The sequence below is a fragment of the Trematosphaeria pertusa genome, assembly GCF_010094035.1.
Source record: "Trematosphaeria pertusa strain CBS 122368 unplaced genomic scaffold BU26scaffold_12, whole genome shotgun sequence".
NCBI classification, from domain to species: domain Eukaryota; kingdom Fungi; phylum Ascomycota; class Dothideomycetes; order Pleosporales; family Trematosphaeriaceae; genus Trematosphaeria; species Trematosphaeria pertusa.
In genome coordinates, this window is record NW_022987223.1 from 273,166 (window position 1) to 291,468 (window position 18,303).

At 54.9% G+C, this 18,303-nt stretch overlaps 7 protein-coding genes across 7 annotated transcripts in view; 4 read left to right on the plus strand and 3 right to left on the minus strand.

The window, feature by feature from the left end:
• Positions 1 to 232: 232 nt before the first annotated feature.
• Positions 233 to 4,147, plus strand: BU26DRAFT_521842 (uncharacterized protein). The gene is made up of 4 exons (XM_033829640.1): positions 233 to 498; positions 551 to 613; positions 663 to 1,823; positions 1,878 to 4,147. The coding sequence occupies exons 1-4, from the start codon at positions 415 to 417 to the stop codon at positions 3,999 to 4,001; spliced, it is 3,432 nt and encodes a 1,143-aa protein (XP_033680372.1). The 5' UTR covers positions 233 to 414; the 3' UTR covers positions 4,002 to 4,147.
• An 867-nt stretch (positions 4,148 to 5,014) lies between these two features.
• On the plus strand, positions 5,015 to 7,112 carry BU26DRAFT_567960 (uncharacterized protein; the record flags this gene model as incomplete). The annotated part of the gene is made up of 3 exons (XM_033833720.1): positions 5,015 to 5,917; positions 5,973 to 6,062; positions 6,117 to 7,112. 3 exons carry the CDS (start codon positions 5,015 to 5,017, stop codon positions 7,110 to 7,112), a joined length of 1,989 nt encoding a protein of 662 aa, XP_033680373.1.
• A 635-nt stretch (positions 7,113 to 7,747) lies between these two features.
• On the minus strand, positions 7,748 to 9,359 carry BU26DRAFT_553293 (uncharacterized protein). Its single transcript, XM_033832200.1, has 3 exons — positions 9,066 to 9,359; positions 8,777 to 9,019; positions 7,748 to 8,730 (listed from the first exon to the last, which is right to left on the minus strand). The coding sequence occupies exons 1-3, from the start codon at positions 9,194 to 9,196 to the stop codon at positions 8,082 to 8,084; spliced, it is 1,023 nt and encodes a 340-aa protein (XP_033680374.1). The 5' UTR covers positions 9,197 to 9,359; the 3' UTR covers positions 7,748 to 8,081.
• A 972-nt stretch (positions 9,360 to 10,331) lies between these two features.
• BU26DRAFT_67749 (uncharacterized protein) lies at positions 10,332 to 10,782 on the minus strand. The gene has a single exon (XM_033836197.1). It carries the CDS (start codon positions 10,681 to 10,683, stop codon positions 10,396 to 10,398), a length of 288 nt encoding a protein of 95 aa, XP_033680375.1. The 5' UTR covers positions 10,684 to 10,782; the 3' UTR covers positions 10,332 to 10,395.
• A 666-nt stretch (positions 10,783 to 11,448) lies between these two features.
• On the minus strand, positions 11,449 to 13,518 carry BU26DRAFT_432675 (putative ATP-binding cassette transporter; the record flags this gene model as incomplete). The annotated part of the gene is made up of 3 exons (XM_033823986.1): positions 11,449 to 12,672; positions 12,723 to 12,981; positions 13,034 to 13,518. 3 exons carry the CDS (start codon positions 13,516 to 13,518, stop codon positions 11,449 to 11,451), a joined length of 1,968 nt encoding a protein of 655 aa, XP_033680376.1.
• A 346-nt stretch (positions 13,519 to 13,864) lies between these two features.
• BU26DRAFT_521846 (uncharacterized protein) lies at positions 13,865 to 15,556 on the plus strand. Its single transcript, XM_033829641.1, has 3 exons — positions 13,865 to 14,405; positions 14,464 to 14,558; positions 14,613 to 15,556. The coding sequence occupies exons 1-3, from the start codon at positions 14,307 to 14,309 to the stop codon at positions 15,301 to 15,303; spliced, it is 885 nt and encodes a 294-aa protein (XP_033680377.1). The 5' UTR covers positions 13,865 to 14,306; the 3' UTR covers positions 15,304 to 15,556.
• Positions 15,557 to 17,374: 1,818 nt separating this feature from the next.
• The window catches only part of BU26DRAFT_508045 (uncharacterized protein), a gene marked incomplete at both ends in the record, with an annotated part of 1,198 nt that continues 269 nt past the window's right edge, over positions 17,375 to 18,303 (plus strand). Inside the window, one exon of the mRNA XM_033827046.1 lies at positions 17,375 to 18,227. Within this exon, the coding sequence (XP_033680378.1) occupies positions 17,375 to 18,227 (853 nt within the window). The remainder of the gene's footprint in view (positions 18,228 to 18,303) is intronic.

Genomic DNA, 18,303 nt, shown 5'->3' on the forward strand with positions numbered 1-18,303 from the left:
GGGCTACGCTGGAATGGTGCAATGATTGAAGAGCAGGTGCGAAGTTCTGGTCCGAGGCTCGTTCCAACAACATGACGGCTGATGACTGCTTCTTGCATTGTTGAAATTGAAGTTTGTTCTGGAGAGCGGGACGTGGTTCGCGCCTAGACCGTGGTCGCTGTGATTGGCGCAGGGATGCGCCTCAATGACGGAATCGACAGCGCGGCCAGAACCCCAAAACTGCCTGCCTTGCCTTAGGGGCAGCAGCCCACGATCCTGCTTTCCAGTTGCACGCCTGCTGGCTGCTTTCCTTCTTCGCTGTATTTGTTTTCTCCTTATGGCTTCTGCATAGCGTGCTGTTTAATGTTCTAATTGATACCCAGCCGCGTCATCTGTCGCGCGGCATCGTTGTCACCTGCGCGACCACCACATGCGATGCCCGAACAACGGCCGCATTCATGGCACGACCAGCCTGAGCTCGCGAACCTGTCACCGGATTCGTACACGGCCCAGCGTCTGGTATGCCTTCCCACGGTTTCATGCCTAATTGAACCTGCTGACCGATGCGTAGCAACATGCGACCCCGGAGCACCTTTACCTCACGTCGAGGCGCTTCTTCATCGGCCCCATTCCGGTACGCCGCTCACGCCCATCGCTCGAGAGACGCTCACATATGGATATAGGAAGGCTGGCTGAAGACGCATCGCCGCGACTGGTACAAACACCACCTCCACATCAACTACTCGACCCGCGCCGCCACCTTCTCCTCCGACCGCCGCGGCTCGCGCGACCGACGCCTGACGGGCCTCGAGGGTCCCAGCGCTTCGGCCCTGTTCCAGCACAGCTTCCCGCAGCCCGAAGAACTCTCCGCCGACGAGGACGAAGGCCAGCAGAATGGTCAGGCTAGTGGAGTGGAAGTCGCGAAGACGGATACACCGCCTGCGCTCCAGGTCCCGCGTGGGTCGGGACGGAAGGACGATGTGACGGCAGGAGAAGAAGATGAAGAGTTTGTGGACGCCGAGTCGGAGCCTGATGAGCATCTTCGCGTGTATACCCACGAAGGGCCCGAGTTCGACCCTTCGAAGCCACGGAAGACGCGCCGGTCAAGTACGAAGTCTTTCGTAACCGCATCGTCGACGCGAGGACCTGACCCTGACACAGAGTCCGATGAACATGCTACCGAACATCGAGAAGAGCAAGGACAGGCAAGTAGCTTACAAGTTCCTACCGGCGAGGAGGAGGAAGAGGATACGGCACTGGGCAAACGGCCTGTGTCTAACGTGGAGAGCACCAATGGTGCGCCAGCGTCTACCGCTGGGGGCGCTTCGGTAGATGCAGTGTCAACTACATCTTTGCTACGCAAGGCTGACGCGAAGAAGGAAACCCTCGATGTCGATCCCAAGCCGCCGTCGAGGGGCATTCTCGCGAGGGTGAAGAGGGGCTCTGAGCAGCAATCGTCGGATTCCACGGGCTCGCCGCTCGACCGTGCTGAAGAGACGCTGACCCGCAGGAAATCCAATCTCCGCAACCTCGTCAAGTTCGACATCCCAGAGGATTCGAAGCGCGCGTCGATACACCTGAGGGCGAAGCAGGCGCAGATGACGGTCCAGCGAGCATCGACGAAGCTACGACGGCGGAAGATAAAGGATGGCCTTGTGGTGAAGATGGAACGGATGCTGGTGCGGGTTGACGCGGCTGGCAGAGAGGTACCAGACGACTTCGACGAGAACGGCAGCCAGAAGATCGATTCGAGAGTCAAGGATAAGTGGCGGGAATACATGATCGTTTGCAGGCATTCCACCTCTGACGACGCCGACTTCGTGCTTCAAATGTACAAGACCAGAGTAAGTAGATTTGCTCCAGTCTCACCACCATAACGTGCTCATCACTCGTCCCAGGTCATCCCAGAAATCGAGGAGCCGAATGCTAGCAAGCGCGCCGCATACCAGATACCGCTGGGCCGCAAGGTCACCAAAGTCAATCTGTATTCATCTCTTGACAAGTCTGTCGTTGTCTGGATGCCCGTTTCTCGAGGTACAAGGATCTTCATCATGCAAGCTCGCACCGCTTCCAATGCCGTCGAGTGGTATACATTCCTTCGCAACATCATCGGCTGGCGCCGCGCGTCCGAACTTCAAATCAACATCCCCGACATGAGCGTCAGTCTGAGAATATCGGACCCATTCAAACAGCTAGAAGCGTCTCAGACTGAGGCGCAAGAGGCCGAGGAATCCGACAACGAGGAGGCTATCTTGAAGACTATGCAACAAGAGCAAGCGGTCGCCGAGAATCTCATCAAGAGATGCTTGGATCAACTGCAAGATACTCCAGAATGGGCCGATGTGCTCGAGTCATGGGTACGGGACCAGCGGATCGGACTCGCGTGGAAGCGGTACGATCGTCTCGAATGGGTGCACGGCGCGAATGAACGCAAGATGTACGGAACGATAGCTATGGCTAAGTCTCATGATCTCGAGCTTCGGCCCAAGTCGCATTATCCCACAACGGCAGTGACTCGCAAGAAGCACAAAACGTTGACCGAGCCGGTACCTGTCGAGGGCTTTCTCATTCGTCTGACAAGCCAGCGTGGACGCGCGAGGCGGTTGGGTCTTATGTACCACAAGCAATTGTACTTCGCCACCTACGACCAATATCTAGTTTTCTCACGCCCAACCAAGGCTACCCCTCCACCTCCACCGAAGCTCCCTGCGTCAGACAGGGCGACGGTTCCATCCGCGCGGACTATCGCCGACAAGACTCCTGACACTTGGGCTGTCAATCCATATCCTGTGAAAGATGATCGCATCGAATGGCTGATGGAGGGCCACTCGGGAACGCCGGAGAGCAGACGGCTCCATGACGAGGATGCGGCAGACGAAGCAGAGCGCAAGGCGCACAACCTCCAGAACTGCGATGGATACATCAACCTTGCCGACGTTCTCAAGGTGCGCAAAGCGAAGAAAGGAGCAACACCCGTGGATGAGAACATTGAGTCGGGCTCTGATGTCGACTTTGATGAGGATGTGGACGATTCGACCAGAGATGATGGCGTGACTAAAGACCTGGATATCGAGCGGACATTCGAGCTTGTCATGAAGAACCGTTTGATCATTCGCCTACAGGCGGCGGACAAAGCGCGTCGGACAGAGTGGATCAATCATCTCCGCGCCCTGGTTAAATACTGGAAACACCGCACCGCATCCGACATTGCCCTCTACAAGTCTACCCGCAGTCGGAACCTCCTCGCGCTCAACATCGACGAAGAGGCCGAAGCTTACATCGGCCAGTTTGCGAAGAAGTGGGAGGTCACGCAGTCCTATGCCTCGCCTCTACTTTACAACATGTGCGGCATTGCGTGCTGTCGTAGCGTCCATATGAGCGGTGTACTGTACCGCAAACCGCGCATCCACTCGCCCTTCACCCGTTGCAACGTCATCCTCACCGCTGGAACCCTGCTCGTCTTCCACGATGTGCTTCGCGGCAGGACAGGCCAACAGCTCAAGCATATCCACCATGAACGCATGGCGAACCTCGATCTCAAAGACTGCTACATTTACTCCGGGCTCCTCACCGAATCCGACCTCCTCTACCAAAACCAGACTTTCGACGCGAATCAGCCAGGCCACCATGCGCTCCCAAAAATCTGGCTCGAAGACGCATGGACGTCGACGGACGAGGACGTCATGACTACCTTCGTCGTCTGGCATGGCAAGAGCAAGAGCTGGTTCCGCGCTGAAGAGGGCGCGGGCGGCGGAGAGCAGTCTGCGCGCGAGGGCAAGCGGACGAGGTTGAAGAGGGTGGCCAAGCTGGGGAGCAAGGGGCGCAGCGTGGTGTTTAGGGCGAGGAGTAGAGCCGAGAGGGATCATTGGGTGTTAGCTATTCAGAATGAGATTGAGAAGGTGCAGGGTGGGAGGAGTGAGGACTTTAGGATCGAGGAGAGTGCGAAGGGCGCGACTTCAAGCACTGCCAACCAGGGTCCGCCGAGGGAGGCGAATGGAAGCGCGAGGGCGGAGGCTGCGTGAGTGGGTGGATGTTAACTCGGAGGTTGCGGATGGCTTTTTCTTGTCGGTGTATGGATACCTCTTTGTGTGGGTGGAAGACTGCTTTGGGGCCGAGGGCATGAGATAGCACGAGTATACTTAGCACACATAACATAATTTCCACACGACCCGTCTGATAGCGCCGTCTTGCGCTTGCAGTGCCAGCACGTGTGGGGATACAAAATTCCTTAGAGAGATCGAGGCCTAATCCTCGGCACTATGCCGATCACCTGTTGGCGGAAGCCGCCATACGGCACCTGGCAGGAGGACTGAGAGGGTTGAATGGCAAGAATATGGACGTGAGCTGCTCTAGTAAGGTGGCTGTAGTCATTCCGAAAACAGGCGAAGAAAGACGAAATGGATTTGTTGGCGACGCTCTTTTAGCTTTCATTGTGCTTATGATTGAATGAAGGAGGGGGGTGGTGCGGAGTACCCGTTGCAGGTAATAGCACTTGATGCAAAGGATGACCCATTGCGGAGGCGTGGAGTGGTGGATGAGTTTAATGAACTGAAATGCACTGGACTGCGATCAAATGAGATGAGATGAGACGGAGACTCTGCTTCACATGGGCTTTCGTGCGCGTGCCTGGGGAATTGAATGGTGGGTGTACACGCGGACATGGCCGAGGAAAGAGATCTTCACGCGTGTTTGATATATCTACTTCACTCGCGGGAGCAGCAAGCCGTGTCTGGACACCGAGACTATTCCTTTCACTTCCACAGAAACGCGGGTGAAGCCCGAATCATAGGCCCTTCTCTCCTTCACTAGAGGAAAAGTCGACACGAAATGACGTCTCGCCGGTAAACGGGATTGCTTCCTGTCAACTGTCTCCTTCACTTCGCGACCTACGCGCAATTACTTACCCCAACCCACCAAACCCTCATCCAACCTCACCTCTTAACCGCGTCGACTGCTCTTCTATTTCTGGCAGGAAGAACGTTGGCTTTGATCTTACCTGACGCTCACTCCTCCGCAGCAATCCTCAAGCTCCACCATGCGCCGCGGCCGCGACACCGACGAAATCCGCGCCCCCGAGGACATTCTGCTCCGCGCGAGCCGTCCGCAGCGGCACTCCTCTTTCCTGCCCACGCACCGCGACTGGCGCTATCAAACAGGTGTGTATCAGCATGAAGATTTCGAGGAGACGCAGAAGGACATGAGCGTCTGGGATGAGCTGGACTACGACGCTTCGATCGGGGTGTTTGGGCGCGAGAGGCGGAGGGACAGGCGACGCGCCATGACGCGTACGAGTACGTTTGGGAGCGCTAGTGGCGAGGAGGAGTGGGGTGGGAGTACGGGGGAGAGTGTGGAGACGGGCGGAACGGCGGAGGTTGAGACGCCAAAGAAGGTGGTGATACCAAAAACGCCGAGGGCAAGCAAGAAGATGTCGGAGATGATGGGACGGCCTCACAATCGGCCAGAAGCAGATCCCGCGACGCGGCCTTCGCGGGCTACCGTCGTTACGAAGTTCAAGCGCACCGAAGACGCGGTTGATGGAGAGGACCAATGGGAGAAAACAAACGTCCTTGTCCGCCTCAACTTCACTGGCGACAACATTCGTGCGGTTCAACGCATATTGAAGAATCTTCCACCGACCCCGCCGCAGACGCCCGGCGAATTTAAGATACCAAAGACTCCAGCGACCGCACGTACCGCGACGTCGTTCCATTCTCAGCATATTTGGGAATCCATTGAGTCAGCCCATACGTTTCCACTCTTCGAGCGCCTGTGGGTTGACGAGACTCAGGCCTTCAACATGAAGAAGGTAGTAGCGTCGTTACGGACTCCGGATAAGGAGGCGGAGGCATTGCCGGTGGGCTTCAATTGGTTTCCGGACGCGGTGCCTGTCGATGCTATATTTCCGCCTGGAGTTCCGATGTCTGCGAAGGAGATAAATGTGAGAAGCCTCGAGATGTTTGACTCTGACATAATGGCTGACCATGTGTGCGTAGGCGTATTATCCTCACCAGACGCGCTGGAAGGGCGTGATTCTGCGTCTGGTCAACAACGATTACCGTGGTGCGGATCTCCTGGGCATGCAGGTACGTACCTCTGATACTCGACTCCGCAGAATAATGCTAACGCAAACCCGACAGGCATGGTTCCGGGGCCTAGCTGCTGGTGACCTCCCCATCACTCCCGGCCAAATGAACATGTTTCTCCGCGATGCTCTCCGCCGCAAGCTCCCAGACTTCAAGGCTACCGATGGCCTCTGGAAAGGCAAACCCGACCGGAATCTCTTCACCGACGACGCCCGCCCGGGTAAATACATTAAAGACAGACGCCATGGCTTCATAGTTCCGACGTTCGATGACCTCCTCAAAGGACTGAAGTATCTTCCCACCGGTCTGGATGCTCGCGGCCTCACACAATGCCTGGTCTGGTACTTGAACTTCCGCGACAAGTTCTCCCCGCGCCTGGAGTTGAACGTCCTGCACACACAGTCCCTGATTCGCGCGCTTCGTCAGCCGCTGAAAGCCTTCGGGCCTCAGAACCTGGATATGAATGCGTTAAAGGAGTGGAAGGAGAAGGGCACCTTCGCGGAGCGGCGCGTCGAGGATGAAGAGCGGCGGTATGAGAACACAGTCCGCGACGCGAAGGAGATCCGGAAGTCACAGCTTGAGCTCATCCCAGGCGATGAGAGTATCAAACTGCACCTGAAGTTGCACACGCGCCATGTGCTTATGCTGCCTTTTGTCGCTATGCTGGGTATGACCGGAAAGGCGTTGGAAATGGGGGTGGAGAAAGCCGAGGAGCGGAAGGCAGAGAAGTTGGCGAATGAGAAGAAACCTGAAGAGGAGGATGCGGAGGCAAACGACAAGACGACCAACGAAACTGGAGAAGGAGAGCAACAAGACAAGCTCCGACCATATCGCATTCCGAAGCGGCCACGCGTCGAAGAGAACGCACCATCTGAGCGCCCTTCCAAGATGAGCGTTCGGAAACGTTCACAGGTCCCGACGGCGCTACGACTTCTATCCGCCTCTCCGGCGCCGGTATCATCCAGGCGGCCTAGTAGCGCCGCATTCTCGTACCCTGGTGCTGCAGCAGATCTTAGCGACCCGTCTTATTCCCGCCGAGAGTTATACTAACATGGGCCATCCAATGCTTAGGCGAATTAGCATCGAAAAGCTTACTCTCATCCCTACCCGTATCCTTGCGATGGACATCAGTACTAGCACTGACGCAGGTTGGACCGTTATGGTCCGGAAGTGCGGTACAGTACCATGGGCGAACCATCAGTGTGGTAGACTACGCTTCGACCTTTACGCCATTCTCATTATTGGCCTCTTCTTGTGATTTGAAGCGAGAGTAGTTTAGGCATATAGTGGCTGAATGCAGCGTAGCATTCGTCTGCGTATCGATATTGACCCCATCCCACATCATACGCGTGCACCGGGTATGATGAATCGTTATCTTTAGACGATGTATGGTACGCATTGTTAGAGGCGCAACCTTTTCGCATCGTTCTTATCGGAATTGAGCTCGGGTGCGTCTTTCCTTTTCGCGGGCCCTGTGTGGGAGATGTCGAGAGGCACTTGTTTGTATCGCGCCACATTTGCGTCGATAGGCTGAAGGAGAGTCGGTGGAGGCGGTAGCCGAGGTTGATGACTTGCCGCGGGGTATGCTTGTGATGGATATCCATGTTCAATGTAAGATATAGCGTTAAAGTGCGGAGGAGCGCCGTATTCTCTGGGATACTGCATCGCGGAGTGCATATTGTGTGGTTGCATTAGAGGAAGCGGATGAGCTGAGTTCGATAGTTCTCGAAGTGGCGGAAGCCGATTAGTGACAGAGAGCTTCTGGTTCTTCATCTCCACAATCTCTTCATATCGCTTGCCAAGTAATATCTTTAGCGTGTCCTGGTCAAATCCCGCGATCACGTTCTCCGCCTCTTTCTTTCTTGCCTCCCAGGAGTGGAGCGCCTGATCGTACTGGTAGGTAGTCTTCATCACAATCAGCTAGTAGCCATCGCTACGTTCCATGGTTAGACCGCCGCAATCAGATTTGCCGTTGTGTATCGCTTGGCGAAGATGGTCGTGCCCGCACTTGGGTAGTTTCTATTCGTACACTTCATGGTACGGATCCTCGAGAAACGCGTTGAGCTGAATGCAGTCTTGACAGGAGCCTTGTGTCCAGAATGGGCATTTCCCCGGTTGACGAGTCCATTGATTTGGCTTCTGCGGCTCGTTGCCCACGCATGTGCTGATATAATTGGTGATGATATCTTGGTAAAGACGTCGATAGCTTGTCAATCTCGCGGCGTCGAAAGCGAGGCCATGACTGAGCAGCATTGGCGATAGGTCTCGCAAGCATATCAGGGTGACTGGAACAAGAATAGCAGGGCCTGCTCGATAGGTTTCGGCTTCAAGCCGGTTCAGGATGCCATCAACTTCCCCGTGAAGAGAAAAAGATAGACATAGCCGGAGGAATTTGGCGAGTTCACGGCCATCGATTGGGGTCAGTGAGACACGCTGTTGCCCCAATTTTATACCCGACTTATGCAGTGTGACCATGCCCGTTTCATAGCTTCGAAAGGCTTCACGTTGCCAACGAACCAGGTTGAAGTGCTCGCGTATGCGGGGTGCAAGCCGACTATAGGCAGCCCGGATGATTGTTGTAGGGATGGTGCCGTCCTCGGAAAGGGAAACCATAAAGCTTATTACGAAGGGAGTCATCTCGACAGCGGCCTCAAGCACCGGGCAAATCCTGGAGTTGTGAATAGCTGTCTATAAGTCGAAAAGGGGGAGCTTACTTGTCTAGGAGGTACTCCCAACCCGCGAGCTCGCAAATGTATATTAAAGGACGTCTCGCTGATTTAACGAGTATTTTCGTTGGTTCCAGCAGGTCTTCCATCTTGCTCAAGAACCATTGCCCAAGGGGGGACAGATACGCGTCAATGCGGGTGATTAGGTTGTCCAAGTCAGTCCCGAAGAGTCGCTTCAGCGCTTGGAAACGCGGCTCGAAAGATTGGAAAGCGTCGGCGCAAATATCGAGACTGAGAGCGTCAGTTTTTGGCATGAGAGGGGCAAACCACAGCATACCACTCAGCAATTCTTTTGAAATCAACGGTAGCCAAAAGCTTGTGTAGGTCTTCGAAAAACTCAAGTGGAGCGCCCTCCTGGAAACATCCCACGGCTCGTTGAAACAAGTCAAGCTCCCCAAGCGTATGCATATATTTGCGACACGGACGACAGGATCGCTGTATCGTATCTTGCCTACGAATCCAGCTCGTAACTTCGCTTCCTTCTGCTCGATAATTCTGGTACAGAGCTGGAGGAGGTCTGGGCGATAGGACAAATCATGCAGATTTTGCTTATCCTTGGTCGTAAGATAGGAAAGAATATCTTCGGCAAGATGTTCCTCACTAGTAGCTACTGCCTCCAGGAAACGCAGCCGACAGGGCGCGACGAGCAGGACATGGGCGATGCCGTCTTCCTCGGGCCCATAATCCGCGAAATACTCGCTCTGAATAAGGTCTTCTGGCGAACCCGCGAATCGTCGACATACCTGGGTGCTAGCCAGATCTAGGGTCCTCGCAAACTCGTAGACTGGTTCCTTTTGTATGGATTCAGTATCGCACTCGGAAAGGCAGTCAGACCCCTGATCATAATCCGGCTCTTTATCCTGGATATGCCTAACGATGGTGGATAGGTACAGCGCGCTGCCGGTTTGATCATAGGCTGTTTTTAACGCTAGATAATGGCGTGAATCATCGTCTCTGAGATCTTCCAAGGCGAAACCTTGTTCAATGGCAGCGCATTCGTCACCGTATGCGTCTTTTAGAACATATGCGAGGTACTTCGGTGATCGGTTCGTCGGCTTCCGAAACTGTGCCTGCCATTTTCGCAGAACGGAAACGAGCGTGCTGACGCCGTGGGGATGGGAAGGTTCGAAGAGTGCAAGACCTTTGGGCTGTTGGTCTTCCTCGAAGGCAGCAAGGAGCGAGGAGCGAATGTCGAAATCTAGCGGACCGCACGGCGACGCGTTTGGGAGGGCTTGACTTCAGCCCCGAGATCGACGACGTCCGTTGCAAATACAAGACTCCCCTGGTTGCTGAAAGACATGGAGAATGAGTTGATAAAAAAGTCAATTGGGTGGAGTGATGGGTTTCAAGACGAATCACCACTATCGTGTTGGTGAGAGGTGAGTTGTGATGTTCGCGACGCGTGAGATTACCATCCCGAAACACGCGCTAAGATACAAGCACGTGATCTTGAAGTGCGCCCGCAAATCCTTTATTAGGTTACTGTGGCTAGGATTCCTGATAATCAACGAAAACAAAATAATCGAAAAAGTTGATTAGGTGGTCACACCCTTGCGTCCCTCAACCACCTCTCGAACCCTATCCACTACACACTCTCTTCTCCTTGCCTAATGCATACTCGTAACCCACTTCGTCGCCAAATAAGACCTGCACCCATACTCATAATCCACCGTATCCACCGTCGTCGTGAACGTATACTGGGTCCAGTTGGACGAATACCAGACGCTAGGGAAAGGAGTCGTGATCGCTTTGGTAACAGAGCACGTGGACGTCGTGTACTCGACCAGAGTTGGTGTAGCGGCTGGCGAGGATGATCGGACCCTGTCGGTGTCCTTCCCGCAGGTGGTGGTGAGGAAGACGAGGGGAAGAAGGGTAGCGATGGTGCGGGTCTTCATGTTTCCCTAGGCTAGGGCGAGGCGATGAGGAAGGAGTCCAAGCAGAGTGGTAATGCGGAAGCTCGACGGTTGGAGAATGAAATGCTGGTGGGTCGAAGTTGGGTGCTGCTCCCCGAGCCGAATGGTGGGCCAGGATATGTTCTTATAGTTTCGCATGTCCCGTCCGTATCGTACGTCCGCCCTGCCTCACCGACCTAGATGCATCGAATGCCTATCCCTACAGGCCATTCTCCATCGTTCCAACCTCAAACCGTCCTGCCAAGTCTTTACTTCCTTCCTCTCTCGACTGCGTGTGCGAGGGCCCGGGCTACGCTTCGCAGAACTTCACTGGCGCTATTTGCTTGGATGCCCCATCTAGACTCGCCCACAGCGAAGTCTTCAAATACCGTTCGCGGTGTTCCAGAGATACGGGTCCCTTGCGTTCTACGCGCGCTTGGTTCGTGGTACAAAGACGCTTCCGAAAACAGACTGATTGCCTAGTTAGGAATCGTGAGCATCTATTGTCAAGGTTCCTCAGAAATGGGAGAGAACATTTTATAGGAAGTACAACATGATTAATTAAGTATAAGGAACTATCCGCCTCCACTCCGACAATATTAAAAACCCAAGGCCCATGAAAAGCAAAGCAGGCTCGAACCAATCCAACAACTTAGGGTATTACAATAACTTACACAGCGGAGCCAAAAGAAAAATGCCGTGGAAGCAGGACACTTTTCGAAACGTGGTGTTGAGACCGGACGGGGAAGGCGCGACGACCAAAAGCGCCTAATGGCGCAGCCTGAGCACCAGGTAAGCCAAGATGCGATATCCAGCGATGATGGCAATAGTAATGCCAATCCACTGCCCCTCATGCATGCTAATCCTGAAATTCTCCAGAATGGCCGTCCCGCGAATCTTGCCCTCCGCATTCAAATCGCTCGGATACATGCAATGGAACTCGCCGTTCGCCGCGCGAGCACAGTCGTATATCTCCGTCTTGAACTCGTTGACCATCATGCCCTGGAATACATAGGCCTGGTAGTCGATATAGTGGAAGACGTACTTCCAGAAGGGGTTGAGGACGTTCATGGGGACGAGGAAGCCGTCGACGCACATCCAGAGGCCGTTGATGAAGGCAGTAAGCGCGAGCGAGACGACGAAGACGGGGAATATGACACTGATGAATACGACGAGTGCTTCGGCGGCGACTAGGTCGAGGAACAGCCAGAGGACGAACCAGAAGAATGCGCTGCCGTCTTGGCGGAAGTTGATGAGGAAATAAGCTGGAATGGAGAAAAGGACTGTGATGAGAAAGAGGAAGGGGAGGCCGATGAAGAAGTTGGCGACGCTGAATGAGAGGGGGCCTACTAGGCCATTCGCATGCTCCTTTTGGTATGTGTGGAGGTCCTCTAGGAAGGCGGGGACGTAGGCGACGGCCATGAACGACATGAAGGCTGATCCGAAGAATATCGCGTTGATGTAGGGTTGGATGTCTTCTTGAGTATGGGAAAGCCGCAGGAACACTGTGCCCATTAAGATAGCCAAACCGAGGTACATGAAGATACGAATCCAGTATGCGACGATGTCGCGATATGCCTTGATCCACGAGCGCTGCAGCAGTACGACCGGGATAGCCATTAGGCTAGGCTTATCCGGCTTGAGCTTCGTAAGGTCTGGGATGTGTGCCGACGTCTTCGCAGCAGCGATGGCCTTCTCGATCTCCGTCTCAACACGTTGAGCGGGTCCGCATTCGGCCCACTTCTGGGTGATGTCCTGCACACGAGCGTAGACATTGTCGCCTTCTTTAGCCAAGTCGGTATTGATGAGATCGAGGTAGAATTCGGCGGGATTAGTCTCTGGCGGCATGTCGTATCCGATGCTGGAGAAGTAGCCGTGCGCTGCTGGGAGCGGACCAAAGTAGCACATCTTGCCTTTCGACAAAAGAGCTACCTTGTCGAATAACTTGAAGGTCGACGTGGACGGCTGATGGATCGAAGCAATGATGATAAGCTATGCATTGTTAGCAAAAGATGGTGTCAAAGTGGGCAATAGCGGCTTACGTTGTGTCGCCTTGCAATTTCCTTGATGTAACTGATGACCTCGAAGCTGAGAGTTGAGTCCAGTCCGCTAGTAGGCTCGTCAAGAAAGAGGATCTTGGGGTCGGTTACAAGGCGGCTGGCGACACCAAGACGCTTCTTCTGGCCTCCGCTGAGGCCTTTCTTGATGGGAGTGCCGACGATTGTGTGCTTCTGCTCTTGCAGACCAAAGCTCGCAATGAGATCGTCCACACGCCGCATTCGTTCCGTCTTGCTTGTCTTGCTATTTTCCCGTGAGTGACAGAACATGCAGTGCACCGCAAATATGAACGTACCTGGAGAGTGCAAGGCCAGCAGCGAACTGCATGGTCTCGCGCACCGTCAAACTGCCAATCAAGGCATCCTCTTGCTCGACGTAGCTGGAAAGCTGTCGTAGCTTCTGCCAGCTGATCTTCTGCCCGTTGGCGAGGATGTCTCCGGTGGTAGTTGCTCCCGCTGCTGCGACTCTATGTGCGACAGCGTTAAGCAAAGTAGTCTTGCCGGAGCCGCTTGGACCCATGATTGCAAGCATTTCGCCGCCATGGACAATGCCTTTGGAGTCGGTGAGGATGGACAAGGGCTTCTTGGTAGCTCGGTCCTTCACATCCACGCGGAGATTGTTCCAGGCGAAGCAGTGGACTATGTCGTTGACAAGGTGAGCGCTCTTCACAGGATTGAGCTCCAAATCGGGAAGATCATTGGGGTGCTTTTCTTGCGCCGAGGTATCGCCGTTTGTGATGGGCGCGAAATAGGACGTCTCTCCGTTGGTTGGAGATGCCATGGTGAAGACTGAAGACGACCGGCTCGCTGTCCGTTTTTGGGTATTATGCAAGGATGCTGGAATGGTACCAGAGGGGTGGTAGTGCTGTGAGTCTGCTGGATCTGGCATGTGCAGCACCCGCGATCTGAGTTATATCCCTGCGGTCGGGAGACCGCGGGAAAGCGCAGCCATCAAAACTAGAACCCCAAAAGATGCCACCGTCGGGCGACGTAGGTACGTCACCAAGGTGGTATGTTCGCCGAGGAGAGGCAAGCCCTTTTGTCTCGCTTGGCTGAGCTTAAGTAAGCAGCTCCTACCTTGAACGTCTTTGCGCGATGCCCTATAGCTCCACATGTTGGCGATCATCCCAAAGCGGGCAGGCGGATTCCAAAGCAGCTGGTACCTGAGTGGCCTGAAGAAAATTGTTTGTGGGACGACATCTGGATTGGCGTGTTCGGCGGTTGATCCAGCTGAAAAAGCGCCACCCCGGTTGCGCGCGGAGCAGCTTTGTTCGGCGACGTCCCGAGCCAAACCTCAGCCACCAAAGCGCGGCTTTGCCAGCATCGCCGACAAGGTTGCTAATCAACACCGAAGCCGCTCGTCCCTGCTGGATTCTCTCCGCAGGTTCCAAGAATCCCCGCAATAGGTTTAATCGAGACCCTATCGCCCGCATCAGCAGGGCGAATTTCACCAACCCCGGGACTTTACCCATCAGGTGAGACCAGAAAGGACTGGCTGCTGCATCCTATATCTTGGGAGAGCCTAGCCGAGGGCCATGCCACAATATTCGCGAAGCGACTCCTTCCCATATGACCTCTCCCCCTTCCGACATGTCATCCCCAGAATCAAGGTCGATCCGGTTCAGAGTTCCTCGCGCTTGCGACCGCTGCCGGATAAAGAAATCGAAAGTAAGTAGGCTCCATGATCGATGCAGCCCGAAACCTCCCCATACTAACGCCTGAGTAGTGTGACGGGAACAAGCCTTGCGCAAAATGTAAACACGACAATGCGCTATGCTGTGTAAGTGCTCTGAAGAGGCCGAAGACAGCTTTCCCCGCTGGGTCAGTATTTGTCTGCTCTCAATTGATGTCGACCGGCTAATTCCTTTGCATCAGATACACCGAGCTCGTTGAACGGCAAAACAAATACCTGGTCCGCGGTGTCGTAGCCTTGTACCAACAACTTCTTGAAGGCAAGCCTTGGGATGCAGGCCCCGTGCAAGTGGTCAACGGCTCTCCGCTTGTACACGACATACTCGAACGTCTGCAGGTGAGGCCAGTCGACAACGAGGGCCAATGTATACATCCCGATGGTACAGTTGAAGACCATCCCGAGAATAGCGCATGCGCTGGACAAGGTGCACAATGCACACTGCTTCCAGCTCCAGCTCAAGCAAGCCCCGACGCTACGATAACCGCAACGGGAGATGACCCTGGAGCAGCGAGCACAGCGGCGACCGGCGATCTCGATAACAGTAGCAACAGCACCGTGCTCCCAGTTATGGAAGCGCGGAAGGTTGGCGACTTGACAATGATGGAGCCAGGGCAGCTGGATGCGAGTCCAGAGCCTCTTTCCAACAGCCCCGAATCGCCAGTGTCATCGTATACATCGTCGTCAGGTGTAGAGCAGGCATGGTGGTTCGACTGGGTAGCGCAATCTTCATACGGTCAGATGCTGGAAGTGGATTCCACACCGAACGGCGCCCCTCAGCCAACCGAGGACGGTGTGGCAAACTTGGATGCTTATCCTCTGGATATTGATCCTGGCTGGAGCTGGGATTTTGAGGGTGACGAGATGCAGTTTTAAGGATGGAAGCATGGCGCCCGAGGAAATTGTGTCGTTCAATGGTCATCGAAGCGTTCGAAGTACTGATCTAGTGTGTTGAGCAGTCTCTTCTTCACATGTAGGTAGCAGGATTAGTAATATCACCGCCCAGCACAGAATGACTGACTGCAGGCGTTGGTATGGCGTGACCAGCCTGAGGCGCCGAGTCGCGACTCTGCGCAATGGAGGCTTTCGCCTTTCGTGTAGTCGGTTAGCGCAGTGTGGACGAAGAATAAAGACGCGTGTGAGGTGGAAAGAAGCTTGACCGCGTGCAATCTCGCCGCCCAGGTAGTGGGGACCGCGCTCGGGCCACCCCCGCTTTCGTTTAGCGCTCGCCCCAGACTGCATCACCAGGTTCGGGGATCATCATGCGACCGCCTCCGCGCCTTGGAGTACCTACTTATCACTCCACCGTCCCTTTGTATCCAATCCCGCTTGTGATATTTCCGCCCCGCGCCGACTCAAACTCCGCTACGGCTGCGTGTGGCCTTGTGCTCGGCGGAGCACGGAGCGTCGGGGAAGACCGTACCTGTGCTACACAACGTCTATTTCGAGTTGAGATGCTTCGATCGAGCTAAAAGTTAAAGAACATTCTCCTCACATTTATGCCGGAGTCTCTAAATTCCTTATAGGTCCCGTTCCGCTTCCGGGATAGCAGTTCCCGCCCGGCCTCGTGCACTTTGACGGCCACAACTCCAACTGGATCGCTGCGGGACTGTGTCCATATTTGATTCCTGCACAGCAAGGCATCGAAGTCGTACTATACCTGCATTCGCCACGAGCGGGACGGTCGAGTGTGTTGGCGCAAAGCGAGTCTCCAAGGAACCTATGGAGGCCCACACCGTTGCACACAGCGCTTTCCCATGACGGCTCTCTCAGCGCTCATCATTCCAAATCGCTTAAGCCGCCCCTTGCGCTTCCACGGGCGGAGTCGATATCCAATGTCATGGGGCTCCAGCGCATTCTCGCGCTGACATTCGGCGAGCAAAGAGCCTTGAACACGTAGCATCCCCTGTCCCTCAACGATTCGCCGCCAACGTTCTTGCGCACTTTGTTTTCCTAGCAATTGTGGAGGTTAGTGCAATCTGGCGCTGCTCTTCCCGCATCCAGAGGTCCCCAGCCGAGCCTACTTTCTTCTCTGGCCACCTCAAGTGGCAATCAAGTGTCGCGATGTCATCCACCATCTCACGCGGAACGGCTGAGCAACGCAGGGCATGGCATCGTATACAAAGGCAACCCGACAGCTCTCCCCTCTAGGTATCAGAAAGCCTGATCGCATTCTCGAGCGACTGCAACCAGCTGATCAAGAAATCCTCGGCCATACAATCACCGGTAATGCGAATAGCAGGCTACGTAAGACGATTGACACGGTTCAATGCAGATCGGCGGATTACACCGGCGAGTCTTTCGGTGGAATCCGATTGATTTCCCGTACGTCGGGCCAATGAACTAGCCGATTGACCGGAGGGAGACGGGTCGCCCCTCCTCACGCGCGCCGCCGAATCTGCGTTCAAAACTGACTTCAGTAATACGGAGCTCGATCGGAGTGGCCAAATGAGAGTCATAATCTGCTCGTCATGCCGTCGCAGCCACGCGTGCACTGTTCGTCAAATGGGCGGATTCCTAAGCAGCTTTCGGGATGCCGCAGCGCATACGAGGAAGATCAAAAATATGGGGAGTGGGATATGACATGAGTACACTCCTATGAGCTTCGGACCTAAACGTTCAGCATCGCACAGCCTCTACTTCACCCTATCCTAGATATTATGAGGCTTCGTGTCGCGCCGGAGCCGATACGAAAATGCCGTGTTGTAGGATGTATCTTCTTTACATATCTATTGTATCGATGGACTCTTTGGCGATACATTGGGCAATACATTCTTAGGAGTTGGTGACCGATGTCACGTGATGTACGAATTCACTCTTTCTATTCATTGTGCGTTAAGAGTGAGTCATGTATTTACCCTTGAACATCATGTAACCTCTGTTTATTTAAAACTTGCCTGTCGGTCACTTATGATTACTACAACCCCGTCGCACATCTGCACTTTCCATGCACCACTACCAAACACAGCACAACTCAGCCTTGGCAAACTCGTACTCGACTCGAACTGTTTCTGCCCGCATGGACCCGTCGCAAAATAGGAAAGCGCAAGGTGCATTTCGCTCGCGCAAAGACAATCCACAGCCCAGCGAAGTCGCACGGCCCCAGACGGTGATGGAGCGAGGCGGTAAGTGGGTGCCTGTCGCGACCGGCGGGACATCCGCTGACATGATGCCATCAGGCCGTGGTCTCGGATCTACAGGCCTATCTGCCCAGCACGTCGGCTTCGTAGTCCCGGGACCAGGACCAATGGACGGCCCGTCTCCAGCATACACATACCTGGGATACCAACACCCACTCTACCACCTCCCGCAAGGAGACATCAACGGCATCTCCTACGCGCCTCCCAAAGCAAGTCCTCCCCAATCCTCCGCTCCGACAGTATCACCCCCGCAACCCCCCTCCACAGCTCCCACAACACAACCCTCCAACCTCATCCGCGACGCACCCGCCCCATACGCATACGACTTCTCGGACCGTGCGCTCGTCATCCGCCTCGCGCGCAGCAAGCTCGCCCGCGCAACGGACTACACTTGGACCGAGCACTACGACATCCTCCACAGCTCATACAAGCAAGCTCTCATCGCCGAACTCAACCGCAAGCTGCACCGGGGTCTGAAGCCGAAGCCGCTGCTTCGGGAGATGGATTCGAAGTGCGTTGATGCCGGGTTCCATGCGTATTTGGCGTTTGCGCGGAGCGGCATGCAGCAGGAGATTGAGTGGAGGTGGTGTACTGAGCATTTGGATATTTTGCGACATGTGCGGCTTGAGCGGGTGGAGTTGGGGTTGGAGGAGTTGGATCGTGTGGTTAAGATGGCGGGGGCTTGGACGCTGGGGAAGGGGGAGGAGGAGGAGAAGGAGGAGGAGGAGGAGGAGGA

What these genes read in the sequence shown, in the direction of transcription:
- BU26DRAFT_67749 (XM_033836197.1), bottom strand. Translation starts at nt 10,683, where the DNA reads ATGAAGACCCGCACCATCGCTACCCTTCTTCCCCTCGTCTTCCTCACC.
- BU26DRAFT_521846 (XM_033829641.1), top strand. Translation starts at nt 14,307, where the DNA reads ATGACCTCTCCCCCTTCCGACATGTCATCCCCAGAATCAAGGTCGATC. An exon ending in GCCGGATAAAGAAATCGAAA is followed by an intron (nt 14,406 to 14,463) that starts GTAAGTAGGCTC and finishes ACGCCTGAGTAG; the next exon opens with TGTGACGGGAACAAGCCTTG. An exon ending in AAGACAGCTTTCCCCGCTGG is followed by an intron (nt 14,559 to 14,612) that starts GTCAGTATTTGT and finishes CCTTTGCATCAG; the next exon opens with ATACACCGAGCTCGTTGAAC.
- BU26DRAFT_553293 (XM_033832200.1), bottom strand. Translation starts at nt 9,196, where the DNA reads ATGCATACGCTTGGGGAGCTTGACTTGTTTCAACGAGCCGTGGGATGT. An exon ending in TTCAAAAGAATTGCTGAGTG is followed by an intron (nt 9,020 to 9,065) that starts GTATGCTGTGGT and finishes TGACGCTCTCAG; the next exon opens with TCTCGATATTTGCGCCGACG. An exon ending in TGGGAGTACCTCCTAGACAA is followed by an intron (nt 8,731 to 8,776) that starts GTAAGCTCCCCC and finishes TCACAACTCCAG; the next exon opens with GATTTGCCCGGTGCTTGAGG.
- BU26DRAFT_521842 (XM_033829640.1), top strand. Translation starts at nt 415, where the DNA reads ATGCCCGAACAACGGCCGCATTCATGGCACGACCAGCCTGAGCTCGCG. An exon ending in CGTACACGGCCCAGCGTCTG is followed by an intron (nt 499 to 550) that starts GTATGCCTTCCC and finishes ACCGATGCGTAG; the next exon opens with CAACATGCGACCCCGGAGCA. An exon ending in TCTTCATCGGCCCCATTCCG is followed by an intron (nt 614 to 662) that starts GTACGCCGCTCA and finishes ATATGGATATAG; the next exon opens with GAAGGCTGGCTGAAGACGCA.